Below are 25,069 nucleotides of genomic sequence, written 5' to 3'. Positions count from 1 at the left end.
TGTGACACTGAATTTATAATACAACTTGTAATATGTAAGGTAGATTGTTTACATATCTCTATCTTCCACTAGGTTGTGAGTAACTTATTTGTCCTATTTTGATCCTCTCTAATAGACAGACACAGTATTCTCAATGCTCTCGCACAAATATTTGACAAGGTTATGCAGAAGAGGGCATGTGAACACATCCACTCCTCCCTCCCCTACTCTTCCCCAACCCCACCATCAAACAATTGAATGAAAAGAACAAAGAAAAATAAAACAAGGGGATTTGTTTTCTTAATGAAAACATGCCTTATATTGTTCACTAAGGGATTTGTATTTTTAAACTTAATTATCATTGTGTCTTTGAGGAAATACTATTGAATGGAGGTCACTGTGATGGTTAATCTTAGGTGTCAACTTGGCTAGAGCATGGTGCCAGTTGTTTGGTCAAACACTAGACTAGATGTTGCTGTGAGGGGTATTTTGTAGATGTGATTAACATTTACAATCGGTGGACTTTAAGTAAAGGAGATTACCCTCAATAATGTGGGTGGGCCTCAATCAGTTGAAGGCCTTATGAACAAAAAATGTGGTTTCCGGGTGTAGAATAAATACTACTTCCTCAATATCATAACAGAAACTCTACCAATAGAGTTTGGACTCAAGACTGCACCTTCAACTCTTGCCTGAATTTTCAGCCTGCCAACTAGCTGCCCTGCAGAATTCATACTTGCCAGCACCCACTATAGCATGAACCAATTCCTTAAAATAAATCTCTCTCTCCATTTACGCATCCTATTGGTTCTGCTTCTCTGGAGAACCCTAACGCTGCACTTCGAAGTAGTGCTTTCTTTTATAATACTTCTGAACCTTTTGCTAAGTGGATATACCATATTCTTAATTTTGTTACATGGAGTTGGAGTAGGGGTTTATATACTACTTACTAATAGAAGTCAGTTTCTCTGTTGGTACAAAGAACAAGAGAGTTGTCAAAGGAACGCCACAACAATGGCACATGTCCTGCCAAGCATGGAAATTTTATACCAGAGGTTTCAAATATGAAGCTCTATTTGAGCCGAGAGTGTGCAGCCTATCTAAATAGTATACCCTATCCCCTAAGTTAGGAACATTTTCCTAAGCTGGTTTATACAAATTAACAAATCTTAAGCAATTACCAATAAAGAGTCTGGGTAGTTTGATCAAAACATTTTCTTCTAAAAAAAAATATGCCATATTTGGGGCATGGCTGGGGCAGGGAGGAAGGTTTCAACAATTAATGCAACTCAGAATAGGAGGTTGGTGTGCCCAGTTTCCATTGCCTCATTCATCAAGAGTTTGTGTTGTGACTCTTGGAAGTCAGTTTTATTGCATGATGTAATGGAGAAAATAATGAAGATTACAAATTTTCTTTACGCTTATGTGTTTTTAACCACTGCCAGTTTATGGATATTTAAGAAGTTGAAGCAAAAAAAGTAGATTTAGTTTCTTTTAATTTAGCCAAATGGTTAGGTCCTAGAAATTTCTGAAGAAATATATTAAAGTGTTTTTAGAATTAAAATCTGAGATCCCACTTGGTAGACCTCCAATGGTCCTCAGAGGCTGCACACTTTCCCCTGATGTTACATAACAGAACTCTGTCCACTATAAAAGCGATGGTTTTGTATTCCAATTTAAACTTGACATGTGGATTGAGAAGATGGTATTTGAAACTGTTCTGTTTACAATGCTGAACTTCTCTGAGCTCAAAGGAATAACAGATTTTATTTATTTTTTTTTAAAGATTTTGTTTATTTATTTGACAGAGAGACACAGTGAGAGAGGGAACACAAGCAGGGGGAGTGGGAGAGGGAGAAGCAGGCTTCCCGCCGAGCAGGGGGCCTGATGTGGGGCTCGATCCCAGGACCCTGGGATCATGACCTGAGCCGAAGGCAGACGCTTAATGACTGAGCCACCCAGGCGCCCCTAAGGAATAACAGATTTTAAAGAGTTACACAGTTATTTAGTGGAAAATAAGTACTGATTATGAAAGCAATTCATAGATTTTGGTGATTGAGTGAGTGTGAGTCTTTGGGATACCACCACAAGAGGTGTGTGATTATAAACACTGGCCTATTATGGCGGCTCATTTTCAAAACACACACATACACACACACACTCGCCTTAAAACTTGTTCTAAAACTACCATACCCATTAACACACAGTATTACTGAACACTGGAATTATCTGTGGAAAGGAAGCAACTGTGAAAGGAAAAATACATTGTAATGGGTAATTGTATCAGCTCTGCTTCCCTCTTCCAGCCTCCTAAAGAGGGTCCTGCCTTGTAGACCAATTGTCTGGGCTTTTGTCATTCAGAAACAGGAAAAAAAGAGATGGGGGAAGAGATCTGAAGCACACGTCCAGGGCTGGAGAAGAGTAGGGCACGTTTTTGAAAGATAGATGCATACAAGCAGCTCTTATGTGAGAACAGTGGATGAGAGAAAAAAAGAGAGATGTTTTAAGATATGTTGTTACGTATCTGCTTCACGGTGTTTGGGCTATGAGAATTTTTTAAGAGTTATTTCAAAATTAGGTTTCAGGTGTTTGCCTGTGTATTTTGAATATGGTCTCGCTCCAAGACGGGACTTTGTGGGTCACAGATTTACAAACATCACACAAAATACTAATCTCAAGCTATAGAAATTTCTGGACAAATTCTTAGTAATGTTTGTGGCTACTTAGCTATTTTATGAAATTGTAGAGATAAACGCCTTTATCAGTAAAATAACCTCAATCAGATTGTTAGGAGTTTGGAATGATGAAAACACCCTCCCATCTCCTAGAACAGTCCAGGGTGTAAATATCAATATCCTCTTTAAATCAACCAATAAGTAGCCATAGGTTGAACAGTATAATTTTTTTTCTTAACCAATAAAACTTACTGTACTGGTTTTGGAATTTCCTATTTATTAATGCTAAAAAACATCACTTGCAATTGTGAGTAAGCTATCATCCCCAGAATCAGTAATAAAAATAATACTGTAATTTTAAAAAATTAAAATATTCATAGAACAGGGCTGAAAACATGCTTCTAGGCCTAGAAGGCAGTGAAGAATCTCGTCAATCTACAATGTGAACAATCAGTGCTTGAGCAATTTACATGTTTTAGCTGTAAAACAGTGAAAACTGGCACTCTTTCGCAAACAGATTTTTAAAAGAAATATCTTGTATTTTCCTGGTCTGATGTATTAAAGTGCTTTCGCAAAACGAATAACATGGTGCCAATTCAATGTAAAAGATTGGCGAGCGATGCTCCATTTTTCAGAATGTTAAAATGTACCTTTTCCACATCTGTATTTGCTCAAAGATTAAGCTTTGTATCGCGGAAGCCCTGGAGTAGAAACGTCTCAGTACTAGAAAGCTTGGACTCTCAAGGTTTCATTCATTGGGCCAACATCCCTGGAGCCCCTCCTTTGTGCCGGACGCCGTACTCAGCGCCCGGCCGGAACATCAGTCAACAGGAGGTAGCCCCCGCTCCGAGGAAGCCTCCGGCCTGGCCAGGGAACGGCTCAACTGGGAGTTGTAAACAAACAACCTAAAATATCACAGAGCAGCTACACAGTGGACGTGCCTGAAATTACCACAACAAGGACGAGGATCCGTCCATAAATGCAAAGTCTCCCCTCCATCTGATACGGGTCGCCACCCCACCTCTCAAGAGCTGGAGCAGAGCTGGGTCTCGAACTCGTGGCCGGAGGTTGTCAGGGAGCAGGTTGGCAAGGAGAGACCAGAGGGGAAAGCGGAGACCCACGCGCGACCCCCGGATGGCGATGCAGCCGGTAGGGCGGGAGGCTGGCGTGGGTCAGCTAGGCCCTCCGCGTGGATCCCCACGGAGGAGCGAAGGCCTAGGTGCTCTAGGCCTAGCCGTCGGACTGGAAGGGTCTACGCGCCGCGCGGCCCGGGTCTCGGGGGCGGGCTCGCGGCGAAGCCCCGCCCCTCCGGCTCCTAACCCTACCCCCCGCCCCCAAAGGCGCGCTAGCCGGTCCCGCGCGGCGCCAACCCTTTCCCGGGTCATCGCCCCTCCTCTCTTCCGGGCCGCGAGCCCCCCGCGCGTTGCCTCAGGGCTGTGCTCGCTCGCGCGCGCGCGCGCGCGCGCTCTCCCCGCCCGCCCTCTCAGCGCGCGCTCGGTCGCCCGACGACGCGGGAGCCACACGCTCCGGACTAGGCTTGCCGCGCTCGCTGCCGCCGAGCGCCGGCCCGCTGAGGCGGCGCCCTCGGTTCCCGGCCCGGAGACGGTCGGGGCCGCCAAATCTGCGGCCCCAGGGCGGCGGCGGCGGCGGTGAGGAGACCGGGCCGGGAGGAGGCGGGCATGGTGGAGCTGAGGGCACCGGGAGGAGGGTGGTCCCGACGCCCCTGAGGCCACGTCGAAGGCTCGCGGCAGGCGGCGCGCCGGGGAAGGGGGAGGAGTGTGGGATCGAATCGGGTTGCATCGGCCCCGGCCCGGCGCGAAGAAAAGACTGTGGACCGAGGCGGGGGTGGCCCGAGAGGGTTTCCGCGGGACCCTCGGCGGGATGGGGACGGAGGAGACGCCGCCTCGAGGCTCCTGCCACGTTTCCACCGCGCGTTACCCTCCGTTCGGGGTGGGCGACAGCCCTGCGCCTGCCCACCCCCCTTCCACGTCCGTACGTTTCCTGGAGTCGGGGACCGGGCTTGCTGTCTGGGGGGGTAAGGTTCGAGCCCGAGGGGAGCCCCGTCCTGGAACCCGGGGCCACCCGGAGCCTGGAGTCGGCCCGGTGGCAGAGGACCGGCGGGCGAACGGGAAGGCGCACCCTGCGAGGGAGGCTGTTTGGGGGGCGGAGGGGGATGGGGCTCCACGGCCCTTCCCCCTTAACTCGCGGAAAACCGCGATTGCAGAAGTTGGACGCGCTTGCAGGCCGTTCTTTCCAGAGTGGGTGGAGATGTTTGATGCCTACTCACCTAGCGCTCTTTAAAACCCAAGCGTGAGTGCTTAGCAGCAGGTTTTGATGGCTTAAAAAGTCCAAGTCCCGGCCCCGTGGGAAACGCCGTCTCCTCAGCGTCCGGGGAGCCCGCCTTGTAACGCCGCCGAGGCTGGTCAGGGGCGCCTCACCCCCACGGCCAGGATCCCGCTTCCTCAACCTTGGGAACGTCTATCAGAAATACTTGTGTCTAGAAACGGTTGCGATTAGCCTTTCGTTACAACACAGGGAAAAGTACAAAGTTATAAACTCCTGGAAGGTTGGGCTTGGTTTTCCTTTGGGTTTTACGCACGCCACTGGGAGCGGAGGAGCCTGTGGAACAAAGTAGAACTTGAGGAGCCGCCGCGGCGGTGACTACGTCCCAGGATGACGTCACCGTGCGATATTTAAAATGGGAGCTTTTCGCTCGGAGTGTGGGTGGAGGAATTGCGGCTACTTTACTCGAGACGCTTGAGGTCTTATTGGCCCAGCTTGCTTCTAGTTTCGCCCTCTCTGACTTTATAACTCTCTCTTTTACCTTTTGGTACTCCCAGAATTCTAACTGGTGGGAGTGGGTTAATTTTTCTGCTATTCCAGGCATCTTTCCTTCAAACCGGAAAAAAAAAAGTAGTTCCATATGACTCATCTTGTGTTACAAGCAATAGCAACCACTAAGTGGTTCTTTCCTTCCTTCCTTTCTTTTATGTTTTGATATGAAACAGAACAAAACAAAAAGGAAAACAAAACCCTAAACTCAGATATGTAGAGCACAGTAGACAAATTTAATGAATGGGGAGAATGATACAGTTAAAGGATTCAGTACTTTTCTTTAGTGTGGTTCCTTGTTTTCTTTGGTAGATGGAAGCTAATGTAGTTCCATCAGCAAGCAACTTTAATCCCAAACCGTATATTAAATTGCAGTGGGTTTTCTTTTCCATTATAACGTGGTAGGATATAAATACAACTTTTTATAAAGTGGAAATGGCTCAACATTTTTCTTAGGAGGCTGCCTCGGCAGTTGTGGAAGACTGGGGTTGTATGTACCTCCGCAACTCTTACCTGCAACCCAGTTCCTCTTGTCTGGTAGCTGGCCAGAGAAGGTGGATTTGGCATTCTAGGGTTCCAGTAGGAAGGTTTGGGTGTCTTCCCATCTGAGATCAGGGTGGGTATGGCTGCCAGCACACCTCTCAGATAACTAGAATTTATTTGACAGTGAGATCCCTTGTTTGAATTTGCACAAGGAGTAAAGGAATCATTCTGAGAGACTTTAAGAGGTTTGAGAAAACAAATGTGTGAGAACACAAACTATCAGCTAGGTTAGTTGGTTTTTATACTAAACATAGCAGAAGCTGTATGTCTTTGATAATTGGCTCTGAAAGGGGTGATATTGCTTAGTAAATGCAGCATCGAAATAACTCAGAGTTACTTAAAGCAGCCAAATGAATGAGCTCATCACATAAAGACAGAATATACATCGAAACAATACCAGGATAAGGTTTTTGCCCTTTATGGATTAATCAATGATAAATCAGATCTGCCATTTAAAGAGAGTCTTTCATGAGGCAATTCCACAATGCAGCTGAATCTCTGATTATTTCTTTTAGTTTAATTTTTCTGTGGATGTCCCTGAATTTCTTTTCTCTTAAATGTTTTGATAGAACCACTGTTTTTGGTCATATCTTTTAGGTAACTATATCTCTGTTCCTGAAAGAATACTTATAGAAACTCAATGCTGGATTTTTTTTTTCTTTATATGTAACAGCTTTTTTATTCAAATAGGATTCACATAGCATACAATTTACATATTTAAAATCTACAGTTCATTAGTTTTATTATATTCACAAAGTTGTGTAGCCATCACCACAGTTAATTTTAGGATATTTTCCTCACCTTGAAAGGAAACCCTATATTCATTCATTGATGTCTCTCCTTTCCTCCCATCACTCCTGCCCCTAGGCCACTAATCTACTTCCTGTCTGTATGGATATGCCTATTCTGGAAAACTCATATAAATGCAGTCATACGATATTTGGTCTTTTGTAACTGGTTTCTTTCCCTTAACACACTGTGTTCAGGGTTCACCTCTGTTGTAGCATGTATCAGTACATCATTCCTCTTTTTGTTGTTGAAGAATATTCCGTTGCATGTATATACCACATTTATCTGTCCATCAGTTGACAAATGTCAGTGTCCATCAGTTGGACATTTAGGTGCTTCTATTTTTTGACTGTTAAGAATAATGCTATGGACACTTGTGTACGAGTTTTTGTGTAAAAATATGTTTTCATTTCTTTTGGGTATATAGCTATGAGGATAGAATTGATGGGTCTTATGGTAACTCTGTCTAACTTTTTTTAGGAATTACCACTGTTTTCTATAGTAGCTATACAATATAGTGTTTTAAAGTTCAAATTATTTCACAGAATTTTAAAACTTAAATTGTTGTAGCTAAACCTTGACATGTTTAGTAAAAAGTATATAATGGTATCATTGTAGTGCTTCTCTTTGAGTGATATTTCTGATTTTATTTTGGCCAACAGGAGCAATTTGGTGTGCTTTCTTTACTGAACTTCACAAAGCTCAGTGATAAGATTCTTAGTATTATAATAAGGCCTTTATGGTCTAACTTAGTGATTATTTGTTCCTTTTTCCGGATATGAGCCCATGAAACACAAGATAAAATTGAAAGAAGGGAGCTGTGAAGGAGGGATATTTTGCAGAGCTTTATCTTCCAGTTTTTGTGTTTTTTTTTTTGAGAAAAACTTTTATCTTTCTTTGCAGGGAAAGATGAAGAACGAAATTGCTGCTGTTGTCTTCTTTTTCACAAGGCTAGTTCGAAAACATGACAAGTTGAAAAAAGAGGCAGTTGAGAGGTTTGCTGAGAAATTGACTCTTATACTTCAAGAAAAATATAAAAATCACTGGTATCCAGAAAAACCTTCAAAAGGACAGGCCTACAGGTAAAGGATTAGACTGGACAGTTGGATTGGACTAAAAGGCTGATAGCTCCTGAAATGAGTACAAGGCCAGAGGACTAAAAGGTGTCTCGTTCATTTCTTTCAGTTTAACTGCAAAATACAAAACTCTGGGGTGTCTTTTGGTATTTTCTTTCCTTACGCATTTTAAAATACAAGTATTTGTTGATGGAGTCCCACTACCTGGACTTGGGAGGCCAATACTGTCAGCTCATGGGAGTTAGTCTTGCGGTTGTAGTTTGGCTTCTGACTGAATGCATTTCTTTATGTATCACAGGTACTTGAGGGTTTTCACAATTCTAGAGGACCCCTAAAACTCACCCATAAATGGGCATGGTAAGAGTTGAGAGAAACAAGTCTCTTTGTTTCTACAAATAAATTACATGTTACATGTTTTTGGAAAAAGTAAAAGTTTTATGGCAAACAAGAACTAAGAAAATTAAACTCCTAATGCATTGTTGACACAGAAATAATTTCACTGGGCACCTGGCTGGCTCAGTCGTTAAGCATCTGCCTTCGGCTCAGGTCATGATCTCCAGGGTCCTGGGATTGGGCCCTGCATGGGGCTCCCTGCTCGGCGGGAAGCCTGCTTCTCCTCCCATCCCCCCTGCTTGTGTTCCTTCTCTCGCTGTCTCTCTCTGTCAAATAAATAAATAAAATCTTAAAAAAAAAATTTCATTTATACTATGCATAATTCTTTATGGTAGAAGCCACTGTAACTGTTTATTGATGAGGGTAACTTATTACAACCTACAACTGGTAAATACTAACTCTATGATTTGAACTCAGGTCTAACTGACTAAATTCTTATGGGCTTCTGCACAACAATTTGACCACTGCCCTGTCTCTGAGAAGGAAAGTAACTCTCACTTGCAGCTGTCTTTTTGTACTCTGGTTTATAAGTTACATTTATAGCTTAGAGTAAAGAAGGGCAAGCTCCTGCAAAACATGTTCTGGCATGCTCATTCCCTAGTATTTATGTGATCACTGTGTTGAGAACCTGGGTTCTGCTAAATAATTCAACTGTCAAACCATGCCCCATTTGTGGAGGTGGCCACAAAAAAATAAAAGTAGAACAGTTGTGACTACAGAAATTCTTTTATTTATGCATATTGCTGACCCCAAAGTTTCCTTCTCAAATCAGCACTTCTGTGCTTTGATGTAAAAAAGGACTTCCTTTCAGTCACTTAGCTCTTATAAGTGCAAGACTATTCAGGGAGTCTGCAAAGGAAGTGGAAATAAGATTTGTTTAGTTCTCATTTGCTGAAAGCCACAGGTGAACGTGTTTTCTATTGAAAAGAAGAGTCAGTTATTGATATATTTTCCTCTTCATTTTTATCCCAGGAGGTTTCCTAGTAAATTGGAAATGTGATAAAGTAGAAACATGGATGTTCCATATAAAGCAGACTCGAGTCATTTTTTATCTTCTCACTTGATTCTCTTAATTTTTTTCCTGCACATCTTCATTTCTGATAGGGTGAACAGCTTTTGTGAGTTAGAGCTGTTGAGGCTTTTTACACTGATGTAATTGACATTGGACAAAGGCTTTTGGAAGTGCCAAACCAACTTTTTACTATTACTGAGAAAAGAAGACACTGTCAAGTAAATGCTTAAAGGTCAGACAGTATACAGTTTCATTTCCATTAATTCTAAAAACTTCAGGAAAGAAATTAGCTAAACAGGATTAAATTGGCATATGATCAGAAGTATCATTATTGAGTCATTTTGAAGCTGTCTTTGAAGTAGAAAACTATTAGACTTAATGGTGGGTTGTTACTATTAATAAAAATGAATGGAATATAGGATTAGCCAGAGTGAGACTCTTGAATCCATAGAGTAGTTTGGAAGTGTTCTTTTTCTTCTAAAGTGTTTATAAATTAAAATTGTTTCTCCACAATATCTACAACTAAGAGGCTTTTGGAGGGCAATTTGGCAATATTATCAAGATCTGTAAAAATACTCCTACTCTTTGAACAGTAAGTCTCCTAAAAATCTATTCTAGAAGTATAATCAGAAATGCAGATAAATATGTATGAATATGGATGTTTCTTACACTGTATAATTGCAAAAAATTGGGAAGAACTGTCAACATTAAGTAAATGATAGAGTATTTTTATGCAGCTTTTAAAATCCTGTTTTTGAAGACTGCTTAATAGATAAGTAGTCACAGTATAGAGTTAAAAAAACAGCACAAAAATCTGTAAGATATGCAAATGAAGCAGAGTCTCTAAGCATCTTTATTTACATATATGTTTTTTAAGCTTAGAGCCTACATCACCCTTATTTTAGATAACAAAAACACATACTTCTAAGATCTATCCCCTTACCTATAACTGCTTTTGATCCTGGGGCACATGGGACTTTTGAATCAACCTACATTAACACTAGAATTTGTAAACATAGACCATCTTAAAGAAAGGAACAAATAGCATCTTACATGCTGTAAAATAATTTTTTTTACTCTGAATTGCTTACTTGTTAATGGTCATGTTAAGTTTAGCACAGACAGAATAGGATATTTAATAAAATCGACTTTGGAGTCAAGTTGTCCAGATAATACCTCCTGGATTCACCACTTCCTAGTTGTGAAGTTGGGCAAGTTATTCAACTCTGCCTCCTTTCTTTCTTAAAATGGGGAAATGGTATCTAACTTACAGGATAATTATGAAAATAAAAAGAGTTAATACATGTAAAGCACTTAGGAAACTGTCCATTGTGTAGTAAAGCTTCAGAAAGAGTTATTACTATTTAGAAGTCTGTATTAGCTGTTACTTAATGAGAACTTTTTCACTGTTGTAAGTGAAAATTGAAATCAAATTATAATTTTTTAAAAACTTTAAACAGCATGTTCTGTTAATGTCATTGTATTTTGTGATATAATTACTATTTGTCAATAAACTTGTATTTTCCATATTTGAGAGCTTTGCATCTGAGGAAGAGGTGAAATGACTTTAAATTCACCTAAGAAATAAGTACTAGGACTAGTACTAAAACCTGGCTTCTCTTGATTGATTTCTTAGTTGTAGAAGCAGTAAATACTTTTATTGTAGCCACTATTTCTGTACGTAAGCAAAATGCTTACTTTAACATGTATTTTTGCTTTCATCCTGGGAGCTATCTTTGAGCATTCCATTAGGTAGATGTGATATTTCTTAGGTTTAAAAAATGGAATAGAGGCTCTATTGATTTAGGTTTGTTTTTTTGTTTTGTTTTGTTTTGTTTTTTCAGTTATTTTGACTTTTTTTTTTTAATGAAAACCCTTTGGTAACAAATAAATGAGATAAGCCAGTAACACTTTGGATTATATTTTAATCATAACTGTGATATGAATGGTTCTGTGTCTTGGACTGATGATATATTTATAGAACAATTATAGGTGAAGAAAAGGATACCTTTCTTAACACTGTCTGGGATTTATAAGCAAGGAAAGACCAAAACATCACAAGAATTTCAAAATATTTGAAACATTGGTTAAGGTCTATTGTTAGTTGGAGATTTTGTTATATAGTAACTTGACCTATTAATACTTCTACCTTTAGAGCTCTAAGTAATTTCATGGAGCTTTAATGCTCCTTGGTCTTTTAATGTACATGTGAGATTGAGTAGTTTCTGGCTAAAATGATGTAAAGCCAGTTCTTACGATTTCCCTGGGCTCGGACAGATGCCCTCCTCTTTTCACCAGGCTGAGTAGTCTTACTGATGATGCTGCCTCTTTGCCTTCAGTTCACATTTATGATCCATTTAGGATAGATATGCTCCTGGTTTCTCCATCAGGGTTTGTTTGTTTTAAATTCACATTGGCAAATACTAATACTACAACAAGGTTTGTGATTAATACTCAAAGTATTAACATTACTCTACTTTGTTATAGATGCATTCGTGTCAATAAGTTTCAGAGAGTTGATCCTGATGTCCTGAAAGCCTGTGAGAACAGCTGCATCTTGTACAGTGATCTAGGCTTACCAAAGGAACTCACTCTGTGGGTGGATCCGTGTGAGGTGTGCTGTCGGTGAGTTCTTGAGTGTGCCAGCTGAACTGATTACCATGCTGGAACTGATTTTATGAACTTTTCTCAGGTACTGCCTGCTTGTGTGTCTTTTTGGCTGAAAGCTGTTGTTTGGGCTTTCTTAGTTGTGAATTTTGTAATCTGAAGGTGAAAGACTAGTTACATTCCTTTTTTACAGCTAAAGAAACTTAAAAACTTGATTGGGTAGGGTTTTTCTAGGACTCTGCCAAGAAGTTTATTATATACCAAGAAGCAGAATTTAGACACCTAGACTTCTGTAGGTCAGTTATTATCTTTCATTGGTGGTATACCTGTCTTTCCCCTCTTCAAATTAGGAAAGAAGTTAAGCCCAAATAGTAGTGGGTAATAATAACTTTTGCTTGGTTTCTGTTTCTGTTTGTTTCTACTCTTGCCACCCTCTCCTTTTTTGAATTTTTAAGTGACCTAGTATTATTTTCATGGTTTTGTTTTTATAGTGGAGATTATTTCTCATCTAATGAGCAGAATTGTAAAAGATGAGTGTTAGGTATGATATGTAATTGAATTCCATTCATTCTAAAAAACATTAATTATGTACCAGGCATTCTTAGTTGTGTTTTTTTTTTAAGATTTTATTTATTTATTTGACAGAGAGGGAACAGGAGTGGGTGGAGTGGGAGAGGGAGAAGCAGGCCTCCCGTGGAGCAGGGAGTCCTCTGTGGAGCTCGATCCCAGGACCTTGGGATCATGACCTGAGCCAAAGGCAGACGCTTCACGACTGAGCCACCCAGGCGCCCCAGTTGTGGGGTTTTAAAAAACGAAAGGACATTCTGCTGTCAGGTTGTTCAATGTATAATAAGGGAGAAGAAAGAATAAGCATATTACAACAGTGTGATTTATGCTGTAATAGAAATATGTACAAAATGCAGTAGTTGGTGGCACAAAGAAGAAAGTTACTGCCTCTGCTGGGAATTAGAAAAAACTACCAAGTGGGGGATGCTAGAGCTGGGTGGGGAAGGATGCAGGTGACTAGATGACAGGGTGGGAAGGACGTTTCCAGGCAGGAAGAATAGAATGAACAGATGCATGGAATCCCCAAGTGATTTCCTACAGCTGTTCCTTTAGGGTATTTCTTTTTGGTTTTAAGTGCATTTTACCTGTTGACTACAGTAGAGATGCTTTTTGATGCAATCCTAATATATTCCAAAGGTGGTCATAGCCTTTGACCTGATCTCCAACAATAAAAGTAGAGGTGATGACCTGTCATGACAAAAATACATGGTAATTCTTCCACTGAATTATTCTGGACCACCGTGGCGCTACTTGGTATAAGCTGTTTGTGTAGCTTCTTGCTTTGGGAAACTTAGGTACTAGATTATCCAGCACTTCTTTCTCAGTTAGAAAAAAGAAGAGCAAGACATCTCAATTTTGGTCCAAGAAAGTGAAACATTTTTAGATTCTGGGACTAATTTAGGACTCATCTTAGGCTAAGGTCAGACTTTATAGAGTTTGGCCACTGAACCCCTGCTGAAGACCTCAGTATATAAGAACTAGCTATCACCAAGTTACTATATTGAATTGCTTACTTTTTTATTAGGCCTGCACTTAGATCCTGACTCACTTTTATTTAACACACAGTTTTTCAGGCATAAAAAATTATAAGCAGTGTTTGAAAGGGGCTTTTTCATGTAGTTAAAAAAGCTACCAAAAGAATATTATCTAGTCTTATGTGGAGGCAGGAGCAAAAAAGCTAAAGAGTTGGCAAAATGTATTATCACCCAGTCAAATAATGAGTATTTAATATGATTTTACATCATTAGGGAAATGTTTCTATGTTCAGAGAAGCTTAAGAAGTTGGGTAATTATATAAACATTTTGGACATATTTATTCGAAATGGCTTAAACTAAATCTTGGCACCTGAAGATAAAAGCTTTATATAAATAGACCTTCTACTTAAGTGGATACTTCATTACTTAATGATTCCAGATAATGAAAAATTATTGTGCTTTCATCCTATTAATATATGAAAATATTTGCATTCAGTAGCCTTTTAATAATTTTACACACAATTAAAATTTTGCCAAAAATTGGCTGTGATGTGATATTTTTTCACAGCTAATAGAAATCACCTTCAGAGGGGCGCCTGGGTGGCTCAGTCGTTAAGCCTCTGCCTTCGGTGCAGGTCATGATCCCAGGGTCCTAGGATCGAGCCCCACATCGGGCTCACTGCTCAGCTGAAAGCCTGCTTCTCCCTTTCCCCCTGCTTGTGTTCCCTCTCGCTGTCTCTCTCTCTCTGTGTCAAATAAACAAATAAAATCTTTAAAAAAAAACACCTTCAGAATGTGGGGTACTCATTCCATGATAATAAAACTCCATAGAAAGACATGCTAGCGATTGAGTAGAGGTGATTGTTGTAAGTTAATAGAGGAGATTGCAATATTGATTAGTGCTTTGGGACCAAAACTGTAAAGATAAATTATTCTGAAAATTAAAATAAAGCTAATCTAGCAGTTACATAATTGAACAAATATCTAAGAGTTGCTAATAATAATAACTCATTGGTACACTAGAGACTAAACTTATAAAAAAATTGAAATGCACTCAAGGGAACATTCTTCATAGTATGACTGAATTATTCCATCAGGATAAAATATTGGAAGTATACAAAGTGTTATGTAGTTAGAAAGGTTATCATTTATGGGGTGCCTGGGTTGCTCAGTCGTTAAGCATCTGCCTTTGGCTCAAGTCATGATCCCATGGTCCTGGGATCCAGCACCACATCGGGCTCCCTGCTCAGCGGGAAGCCTGCTTCTCCCTCTCCCCCTGCTTGTGTTCCCTCTCTTGCTGTCTCTGTCAAATAAATAAATAAAATCTTAAAAAAAAAAAAAGGTTATCATTTAGTGAACTATGTGAGGAGATACAGAATAGATAACAGATCCTTCCTATAAAGAGAATGCCTGAGAATGGCTCACAGCTTTCTTATCTATCCAACATATTGTATACCTTTTTTTTTATAATTCCTGTAATCCTTTTCCCGATACAGAGCATTAGATACTATTGATTTGTTTCAAATTAACTAAATTGGACTTAATGTTTTAGCAGTGTGTGGTTGAAAAACGGAAAGTTTAAAAGTTGTCCATTACTAATTCTAAGACATTAACTGTACACACTAATGTTACAATAATATAGTAAACTGCTTCACTTACCATGAAGAGAATTCTCGTACCAAAATACTAGAAAGGGAAAGATGCGGTACCTAATTGAACTTGCATGTCAAAGAAATCTGAGTTAATAAAGCTAGATGTCTGCCCTTGATTTAGGTTTCTGTTTCTTCAAAGGTAAGGAATTTTTCTCAAATTGCCTGCCTTTCTGTTTTACTTGAATTTTGACTCCATTAATGGGCAAAACTGAAGGTAGGCCTAAACCCATTGTTAATATTGCTGATATTATTAACATATGAATTAACCTTTGTATTGAAATTTGTTGAGTCTTTAAACCCAGGGCAGGATGGAGAGGTAAATTTCCATTGCTAAAACTTAACGCTGAGTAAACTGGAAATTATAGTACAAGAGTTCTGTGTTGTGAAGAACTTGCCTAACTGCTCAGGCATCTTATACTAGGAAGAATCACTAGCTGAAGACCAACCAGTGTCCAGCCAGTTCCAGCTTTCTTGCCCAGCAGATAGGAAACTGTGGCCTGGAGACATTAAATGACTTGCCCCTTGTCACAGAGCTAGTTAGTGGGAGAGCCGGAACCAGAAACATGTTCAGTGCTCTTTCCACCATCTGTAGCAACTCCTTTTATGAGATAAACTGAAAAAGAATAGACAAGGGAGTTATGTCCCATATTTAGGTAGCATTTATGGCCCCATTCAGACTGTGTGAGAATGGAAGACAGCACAGCTATATAAAGAAGTAGAACTCATCTGTGAGGCTACATGATTTCCGTAAAACTTTCAAAGGCATTATTGCAGTTTGGCCTTTTACTTTATTATATATATCCTGATTCAGAAATAATTTGAGACAAGACTTACCTCAAAATGAAATTGACAGTTATTATTAACCCTGTTTTTTTTTTTAAGATATTATTTATTTATTTGACAGAGAGAAAGAGATCACAAGTAGGCAGGCAGACAGGCAGAGGGAGAGGGAGAAGCAGGCTCCCCGCTGAGCAGGGAGCCCGATGCGGGGCTTGATCCCAGGATCCCGGGATCATGACCCGAGCCAAAGGCAGACGCTTAACCAACTGAGCCACCCAGGTACCCCAACACTGTTTTTCTATCAAGGTTTTTGTTTTTTTAAGCTTAAAATTACCTTGTCTCCCTAACTTTAATTAAATATTGTATGAGAACTGCTTAACAATTCATTTCCTTTGTCCTAACACTTACTAGAAATTGTTTCATTAGTGTTTATGTTGTGCAGTCTTATTCAAATAGATTTGTGGGTTTCTCCTAGTCTCAGTTTTATGGGGCACCTGGGTGGCTCAGTTGGTTAAGCATCCAACTCTTGATTTCAGCTCAGGTGGTGATCTCAGGGGCATGAGATCAAGCCTGCATTGGGCTCAACGCTAGGCATGGATCCTGCTTAAGATTCTCTCTCTCCCTCTCCCCATCCTCCCCTACACCCCTTCCCCACTTGGCCACATGCTTGCTCGCTCTCTCGGGGGAAAAAAAAAAATACTACTTTTACTATTCATTTATGCTATCTTACCTCATTGCAGAATTTATTTTCCTTTTTTTTTTTTTAGTAGCCAACAGCCAAAGTTACATGTTCTAACAATTAATTTTCTAGCTCAAGGCTCTAAAAATATTTTGGCAGGATTAAAAGGCTCATTTTGCTTTTTAAAAAAAAATTAAGATGAGAAGTGAGCAGTTTTCCTAGGAGTCTCCATGAGGTAAGCAATATAATTCAAGCAAAACCCCTTTATTTTCAGAGGTTATTTGTTTTTCAGTTGCCTCAGTTCTCATTTTTGTCAGTGTGGATACAAGCAACCCAGGCCCCTTTTTTATGTAATCATGGTAAAAGTAAATCTCAAAGGAAATGTCTAGTTGATTTGTGACTTGAATTACTAGTACCTACATTACAGTGGTTAAAAACACATTAGAAAATTTTAATGTACAGCCAGTTTAATGGTATATACAAAAATTAATCAAAATAGTGAATTTCTCTTTAGTGTTTTAAACAATTATTTTTGTTAGTGGCAGTAGGAAAGAAAATTGGGAAGAGAATGGAATCATTTTTATTTGTACTTAAATAAGCCAGAGGTAGAAAATGATGGTCTGCCTATTGGCATGGAATTGGGTTAAGATTTTTTTTTTTTTTTTTAAGATTTTATCTATTTATTTGACAGAGAGACAGTGAGAGAGGGAACACAAGCAGGGGGAGTGGGAGAGGGAGAAGCAGGCTTCCCGCGGAGCAGGGAGCCCGATGTGGGGCTCGATCCCAGGACCCTGGGACCATGACCTGAGCCGAAGGCAGAGCTTAACGACTGAGCCACCCAGGCGCCCTGGGTTAAGATATTGTATTATGTAGGGTTATGTTCTGGGAGGGTTCCTTCTTTGCTTTGGAACAATGGCATGTCCAAGCCTGTTTGACTGTTTTTATGGACAATTTCTTGCTTTTGTTAATGGTACTTCAAGGTTTATGAGTTTGTTTGTTTTTTTAATCCTTAGGTATGGAGAGAAAAACAATGCATTCATTGTTGCCAGCTTTGAAAATGAGGATGAGAACAAGGATGAAATCTCCAAGAAAGTTACCAGGGCCCTTGATAAGGTTACCTCTGATTATCATTCAGGATCCTCTTCTTCAGATGAAGAAACAAGTAAGGAAGTAGAAGTGAAGCCCAGTTCGGTGACTGCGACCCCAAGCCCTGTGTACCAGGTAACCGTGGAATGATTCTCTAGTAAAGGTTGTGACCTTGCCAGGACATTCCAGGTAGTCCTATTCATGTTGCCCAGGGTTTCTGATTTGAGATTTTGAATGCCAGTTCTTTTCCACGTAAAAGGAAGTTGTTCCTTTGAGATGTAAAAGGAGCATCCTGAGTCACTTATCAAGGGTCTACTTTTTTTTAATTATTTATTTATTATTTATTTATGAGAAATATATTTTAAAAGGTGTGGGAAAGACTAGAAAAAATCATGGTGATAAAACATTTCTATTTTTAAAATCTTTATCGTATTAAAAAGTAGGTATTCAGTTTTTGTCATCTTCAACACTTCTGATTCATACCGTTGGGTTTAGCTTTCTTTTCTCCATGATTAAAGGGAAACTTCACTGAAGTTATATGAGTTAATTTTTCACTCAAGTCAGAACAGTACCTCCTTTACTTCAACAGTTGAAGAGTTATATAGCAACCATGCATGCACTTATAAATTCGTCCACTTATTTATACCCCACATACCAAAGAATATTTAATATACTTTAAAAAATTCTCAATACAATAATACTCTTTGACAGAAAAGATAAGTCAAAAAAATGTAAAGAAATCTTTTGAGTTGAGCTTTATTATGTACATGTACTTTTTTCTAATTTTGAGTATATTTTAAAATATACCTATTTTTATTAACTTGGCCTTAATTAGACATAATGAAACATAACAGGTTCATGGTAGGGTTGGATTGAGTTTCAATAAGAATTTAGACCTTAGTGAGTAAGAGTTTTGAGTATGAGAAACTAAATCTTTCAATTCACCATACATTTATGTAATGAACATGCTTTCAGTATAACTTAATTTTTCATTTCTCTCTTTTTTTCATTTGTTGAATTATCCTTCTAGGCTTATGAGGAAGATTAGTTCTGAGGATTATCATTTTTAGGGATATATGTATATATGCATATTGTAAGATAACATGCACTTGCTTTAAACAATTTCAAACTGTGTAAAAGAGTATAATAGTTACCAAGTCCTCCCTCACCACCACCAACCACCAGTCCTGTACCTTTCTGTGGAAGTATTCATTACCAGTTGTTTTTGTATTCTTCCAGAGAGATTCCCTATATAGATAAGTAAACATAATATTTGTATTTCAGGGATCATTTTTAAGACTTTTGTCATAAATTTTGGGCTTTTTTTTCTCTGCGTGATGTATTACATACTCTAAATTACTGTTGTTAAATTGCCTGGAATTCATTCACATGTAGCAATTTTATTTCAGAATTCTATTGTTACTCAACAAAGCAAGAAAGTCAGTCTCAAATTGATTACTGCTGATATTTTACAAGTAAATTGACCTTTAATTTTTAGATTTTCCTTTTAAATTGTATTTATTTTCCCCCATGTTGAGAAACTGTTAGGATAAAATTATAACAATGGCATGGAAATTGAAATGTCTTTTGTATGCTTTTAAATTAAAACATTTTTCCTTGACATTATATTCACTAACAAAACATTTCATGACAGAGAAGCATGGCTGTTAAAAGCTATTGTGTAGAAAGCTGATGCAAGTGGCCCACTTTAATCTTTTCTTCCTATCCACGTTTTCATCTTGAACCTGCTGAAAGGTTTAAAAGGGGGCTTATCAAAGTAAGGATACAAATTCCTAGCTTGGGATCTTTGTTCTCTTAGGAGTCTGTTTTTTAAAGGTACCCCCAGAGATTACTCTATTGATTAAGAAGTGAAGATTGTCATTTCTCCCCAAATTGATCCATAGATTCAACTCAGTATCAATCAAAATCCCAACAAGATTTTTCTCTAAAGTGATAAACTGATTCTAAAATTTATAAAAAGGAGAATCAAGTTAGAGGCCTTACACTTATATAAAGCTATTATGTTTATCAAGACAGGGTGGTAAAGATTTAAAGACACAAATATATTAATGGAACAAAATAGAGAGCCCAGACACAGACTTGCATATGTACAGTCTTTTTTTTTTTTTTTTTTTTTTTTTTAAGGAAAGTGTCAAAGCAGTTCAGTAGGGAAAGTCTTCAAGAACTAGTACTAAACAATTGGATACTCTATATAGGAAAAAAAACCAAACCTAACTGCTTCCTGACAGCATACACAAAAAATTTAATTTGAGATGGGTCATAGACCTAAACATAAAAGCTAACTCTGACACTTTCAGAAGAAAATATTAAGAGATATCTTTATTATTTGAGATAAACAAAGATTTCTTCCAGGGGATACAAAAAACACAAGAAAAGAACTTGATAAATTTGACTTCATCAAAATTTAAAATCTTTGCTCATCAAAACAAACCATTAAGAAAATGAATGGAATGGGCAGAGCACAGACTGGAACAAAATATTCTCAATACATACATCAAAGGACTTGTTTCTGGAATATACTTTATAAATCATTCCTATAAATCAATAATAAAAGACAAACGACCCAATTAAAAATAATGGGCAGAAGATGTGAATAAACACTGTACAAAAGAAGTTATATAAATGTCCAGTAAACACATGAAAAGGTGCCTAACCTTATTTGTCATCTGGGAAATGCAAATTAAAACCACAATGAAACACTACTTCTTCCAGAATGTCTAAGATTAAAGTCTGACACCACCAATTGTTGGCGAGGATATGAAGTAGCTGAATTCATAAACTGTTGGTGGGAGTGTAAAATGGTATAACCGCTTTGGAAAACTCTGGCATTTGTTAAATAATGCATCTACCCTATTACCCAACAATTACACTCTTAAGTATTTAATGAGAGAAATGAAAATAAATATTTACAAAGTCATGTATTAGAATATTTTGTTTATAGCAGCTTTTTTCATAATAGTGAAATGGAAAACAACCAAAATGTCCATTAACAGGTAAATGGGAGAAAAATTGTGAGGTATTCACACAGTAGAATAATAGCAATAAAACAGGATGAACTAATAAGAGACACAAGATGGAAAGACCTCAAAAACATCTGACTGAGCAAAGAATTTTGCCATACACAAAAGAACACATGCTAGATGATTCTATTTACATGAAGTTCACAGATAGGGAAAACTCAGTCTGGTGATAGAAATCAGAGCAGTGCCTGTTTGTGGGGTGTGAGGATTAACTGGAAAGGGTAATGTAAGTTCCAGAATTTTGTCTTCTTTCTGATAGGGTTTTTTTTTTTTTTTAACAAAGATCTTATTTTTAAGTAATCTGTACACCCGGGGTGAGGCTTGAACTCACAACCCGAGATAAAAGTCTCATACTCCTCTCACTGAGCCAGGCAGGCACCCTTCTTTCTGACAGTTTTAAAACCTTTTCAGCATCCCAATATAAAAAGAAATGAAAACATTTCATTTTGCTACCTGTTTGTAGTTTGGTCAATTATTAGTTGGAACTCTAAATTCTATATTTCTTTTTTTAACGATTTTATTTATTTATTTATTTGAGAGAGAGAATGAGATAGAGACAGCATGAGAAGGGGGGAGGGTCCGAGGGAGAAGCAGACTCACTGCTGAGCAGGGAGCCCGATGCGGGACTCGATCCCGGGACTCCAGGATCATGACCTGAGCCGAAGGCAGTCGCTTAACCAACTGAGCCACCCAGGCGCCCTCTTTCTTATTTCTTCATTATTTTATATAATCAAGAATTAACTATACTAAGGTTATTCATTGAAGCATTATTTTATTTGTTGTGCATGGTTTTGTTTTGTTTTTTAAAGACTTTATTTATTTATTTGACAGAGAGAGACACAGCGAGAGAGGGAACACAAGCAGGGGGAGTGGGAGAGGGAGAAGCAGGCTTCCTGCAGAGCAGGGAGCCCGATGCGGGGCTCGATCCCAGCACCCTGGGATCATGACCTGAGCCGAAGGCGGACGCTTAATGATTGAGCCACCCAGGCGCCCCTGTGCATTGTTTTTTAATAGTAAAACATTGAAACAGCCTAAATGTTCCATCATTGGGACACCAGTTAATTTAGTTGCAGCATAGTCATTGCATTACATCTAGCTGTAGAATAATGAAAAAGGAATTTATGTATTGATATGAATGTCTCTGAGATGTATTTGTCAAGTGCAAAAAGGAGTAAACAAAATTGTATGTGCATTTTTTTTAAATATGTGTATAGATGTACCCCCCCCAAGTATATGCATGAAATATTTCTTTTTTTTTAAAGATTTTATTTATTTATTTATTTGAGAGAGAGAATGAGAGAGAGAGAGAGAGCATGAGAGGGGGGAGGGTCAGAGGGAGAAGCAGACTCCCTGCTGAGCAGGGAGCCCGATGTGGGACTCGATCCCGGGACTCCAGGATCATGACCTGAGCCGAAGGCAGTCGCTTAACCAACTGAGCCACCCAGGCGCCCCTGCATGAAATATTTCTAAGGGTATACACACACAAAAAAATAATTTCGTGTCAGTTGCCTCTGAGAGGGTAACTGGGTAGCTGGTAACCAGATAAAGGGGGACTTTGTCCTGTATATGCTTTTATACCTTTTGTATTTTCTATCATATGAATACAATCTTATACAGAACATAAATTTTAAAATACCTGAACATAAATTTTAAAATACTTGTACTAAAAAGAGATTAGAAATCAGAGAATTCAGAAACTCATAGTCACAAGGTATAGCATTCTGAGCAGGGGTTCCAAAACTGTTGATAACTTTTTGAGTAATGTGAACTTGATGTCCCATTTGACTTAGTGGATAATCTAAGACTATTGTTCCTAAACACAAACTGGCTATATCAGAATCACCTACACTGTGGTCAGAATACCTGGTCTCTGTTTCTAAAATTTTGTTATTCTTACTGTTCAGTAGACCAGGGCTAGGGCATGAATATTCTGTGTTTTTAAAAGCTTTTTTAGGTGACTCCTTATTAACCAGCCAGCGGTGGAAACCACTGGTCTAAAACATGATAGGTCCTTTCAACCTTCCATTGATTTCTGTTTTGATCTTTTCTGGTTGTTTTATTTATTTTTGGTTATTAGAGTGCTGTTTTGCGTTTATTCATTTTCATTCAGAAAACTAATCAGTCACCTATTACATATGAAGTTTTTAATATATTTAGATCTGACCATAGAAATGTCACTTAGACCTACTCTTAAGGGTATGGGTGAGTGATTTTTTCTTTGGTGGGTAACCTGGAAATTCACCTTGTTTTTACATGTGACTAATTTTTCCTTTGAATTAACTTACTGTTTTCTCTTTCATGCAGATTTCAGAATTGATATTCCCTCCTCTTCCAGTGTGGCACCCTTTGCCCAGAAAAAAGCCAGGAATGTACCGAGGGAATGGTCATCAGAATCACTACCCTCCTCCTATTCCATTTGGTTACCCAAATCAGGGAAGAAAGAATAAACCGTATCGCCCAATTCCAGTAACATGGGTACCTCCTCCTGGAATGCATTGTGACCGGAATCACTGGATTAATCCTCACATGTTAGCACCTCACTAGCTGCTTTTGATTCTGTTGGTGTCAGTGTTGAGAGAAGGTAGAATAAGCCTGACCACATTAAAAGTTAAAAGTTCATACTCATAGTAGTAAAGTTAGATGGGCCAAACCATCAAACTTATTTTTATAGAAAAGTTATTGATAATAATCTTTCTTAAAAAATATATATGCACTTTAGATATATTGATATAGTTTGAGAAACTTTATTAAAGTTAGTCAAGTGCCTGAGTTTTTAATATTGGACTTGAGTATTTATATATTGTGCATCAACTCTGTTGGATACGAGAACACTGTAGCAGCAGACGATCTGTTCTAGCACCTTTGAGCATTTACTTTATGGAGAGTATGTAAGTTATTTATACACAAGGAAATCTATTTTATGTCATTGTTTAGAAGAATTGCGTGAAATCATGTAGTTGCAAATAAAAAGTAGTTTGAGGCATGACAATGTGTGCTGCCTTTCTGTGCATAAAAAAAGGGAGAAATAGCAAAGGGGATTATTTCACTTTAATGTGTTTAAATATTTAGCAAAGAAAAAACAATGTAAGAATTTAGGTTTTTCTTTAAAAAAATCATCTTTTTATTAAGCATAACTTGCCCCAAGGCAGCCGTATCAAAATGTGCACATAAAAGTCTACAGTTTATTAGTAGTACTAATTGAAAATATAAATACAGTAAAACATCTTTCAGCCATCAAAGTTGCTATAGATAGGACTTTCCTAACCAAGAATTTAGCCTGTTTTTATTTTGATATGGCATCTGACTTACATGCCTAGTGCCACTGCATATAAAGCAGAAATGTTCTTATATCTCTATTGTCCTTTTTGTCAACACATGACAGTCTTTAATAGATGTCTGAAGTAAAGCCAAATAGTACAGTACTTCATTCAGATTCTTCAGTATTTCTTCATATTTATACCACCGTAATGCCATCAGTCTTGTAAGCGTACTTGAACTACAAAAACAGAAAGAGATGTAAGAATTCGGATTTTTTTTCCCCAAAATTAATTTTTTTAAAAAAGAAGATAAATATGTTTTCCTGTTACCCACATCTTTAAATTTATAGTCATAAATTATTTAACTTATCAGAAATATCACAGCTTGCTAATCATTAGAAGGCCTTGGCTATTCCAAATATTCCTGTTGTCATTTTTGTCTGATAAATTTTTTTTAAGTATAGAGTACCAGAGAAGTGCACAAATCATAAGGATGCATATAGCCCAAACGTTTGAAAATATGGGGAATTTAAATTCTGCATCCTCAACAGGAAACTTGTTTTTAAACCTTAGAGACTTTTCTAGTTTTAATATTATCTTTGATAAACTACATATATCTTTTAATATATTTCTAAACCATGATAATCCTTTTTTTCCTGAAATACGAATTCCTCTTCAAACAGGCATATTTTTTAGGGGTAACTGGCATCATAGGGAGATTGGTTTTATTTAAGTTTGAAAATGTTTCAGTTTTATGTGATAATGGCAGTTGTAAAGGTGGCAGGTTTCAAGTATGTTTATCATGGAGTTAGATAGCATTTGTTCTTTTAGTTTGCCCATGTTGTAGTTATAAGCTTGTTGGAAAAATTAGAAGCATAATAGCCATACTGTCAAGAAGGGAAGTATTTTTGGCACACATCTAGTAACCAGATTTTTCTTTCCACAATAGATTACTATAAAACCTAAATCTCTTATTCATTAGTGCTGACAGCTAAATGGCTGAGCGCCTTGAAAAAGACTAATTTTGCATTTGACTGTGTATTAGACATACTACCTGTAGATTTTGCCCTTTGATTGACTATCCAGCCTCCCACCTTGTTAGAAAAGTTACTAAAGCAAAAGAAAA

The 25,069-nt window shown here is 38.3% G+C and overlaps 1 protein-coding gene across 2 annotated transcripts; it reads left to right on the top strand.

The window, feature by feature from the left end:
* Positions 1-3,530: 3,530 nt before the first annotated feature.
* On the top strand, positions 3,531-23,669 carry BTG3 (BTG anti-proliferation factor 3). Of its 2 annotated transcripts, none has more exons than XM_027582959.2 (5): positions 3,531-3,803; positions 7,722-7,900; positions 11,787-11,924; positions 17,573-17,780; positions 22,991-23,669. In XM_027582959.2, the coding sequence occupies exons 1-5, from the start codon at positions 3,789-3,791 to the stop codon at positions 23,228-23,230; spliced, it is 780 nt and encodes a 259-aa protein (XP_027438760.1). In that variant the 5' UTR covers positions 3,531-3,788; the 3' UTR covers positions 23,231-23,669. The 2 variants fall into 2 exon arrangements, with proteins under 2 accessions (XP_027438760.1, XP_027438761.1); XM_027582960.2 differs by lacking the exon at positions 3,531-3,803 and adding an exon at positions 4,077-4,303.
* The last annotated feature ends 1,400 nt before the right edge of the window (positions 23,670-25,069 follow it).

This window comes from Zalophus californianus, chromosome 1 (genome assembly GCF_009762305.2).
Source record: "Zalophus californianus isolate mZalCal1 chromosome 1, mZalCal1.pri.v2, whole genome shotgun sequence".
Lineage (NCBI taxonomy): Eukaryota > Metazoa > Chordata > Mammalia > Carnivora > Otariidae > Zalophus > Zalophus californianus.
The sequence above is the reverse complement of the archived record's forward strand: the minus strand, read 5'-3'. Positions and strand labels throughout refer to the sequence as shown.

Bases quoted from the DNA above. Each gene is read 5' to 3' on its own strand.
- BTG3 (XM_027582959.2), top strand. The intron at 11,925-17,572 runs GTGAGTTCTTGA...TTTAATCCTTAG, and splicing joins CCGTGTGAGGTGTGCTGTCG to GTATGGAGAGAAAAACAATG. The intron at 17,781-22,990 runs GTAACCGTGGAA...TCTTTCATGCAG, and splicing joins CCCCAAGCCCTGTGTACCAG to ATTTCAGAATTGATATTCCC.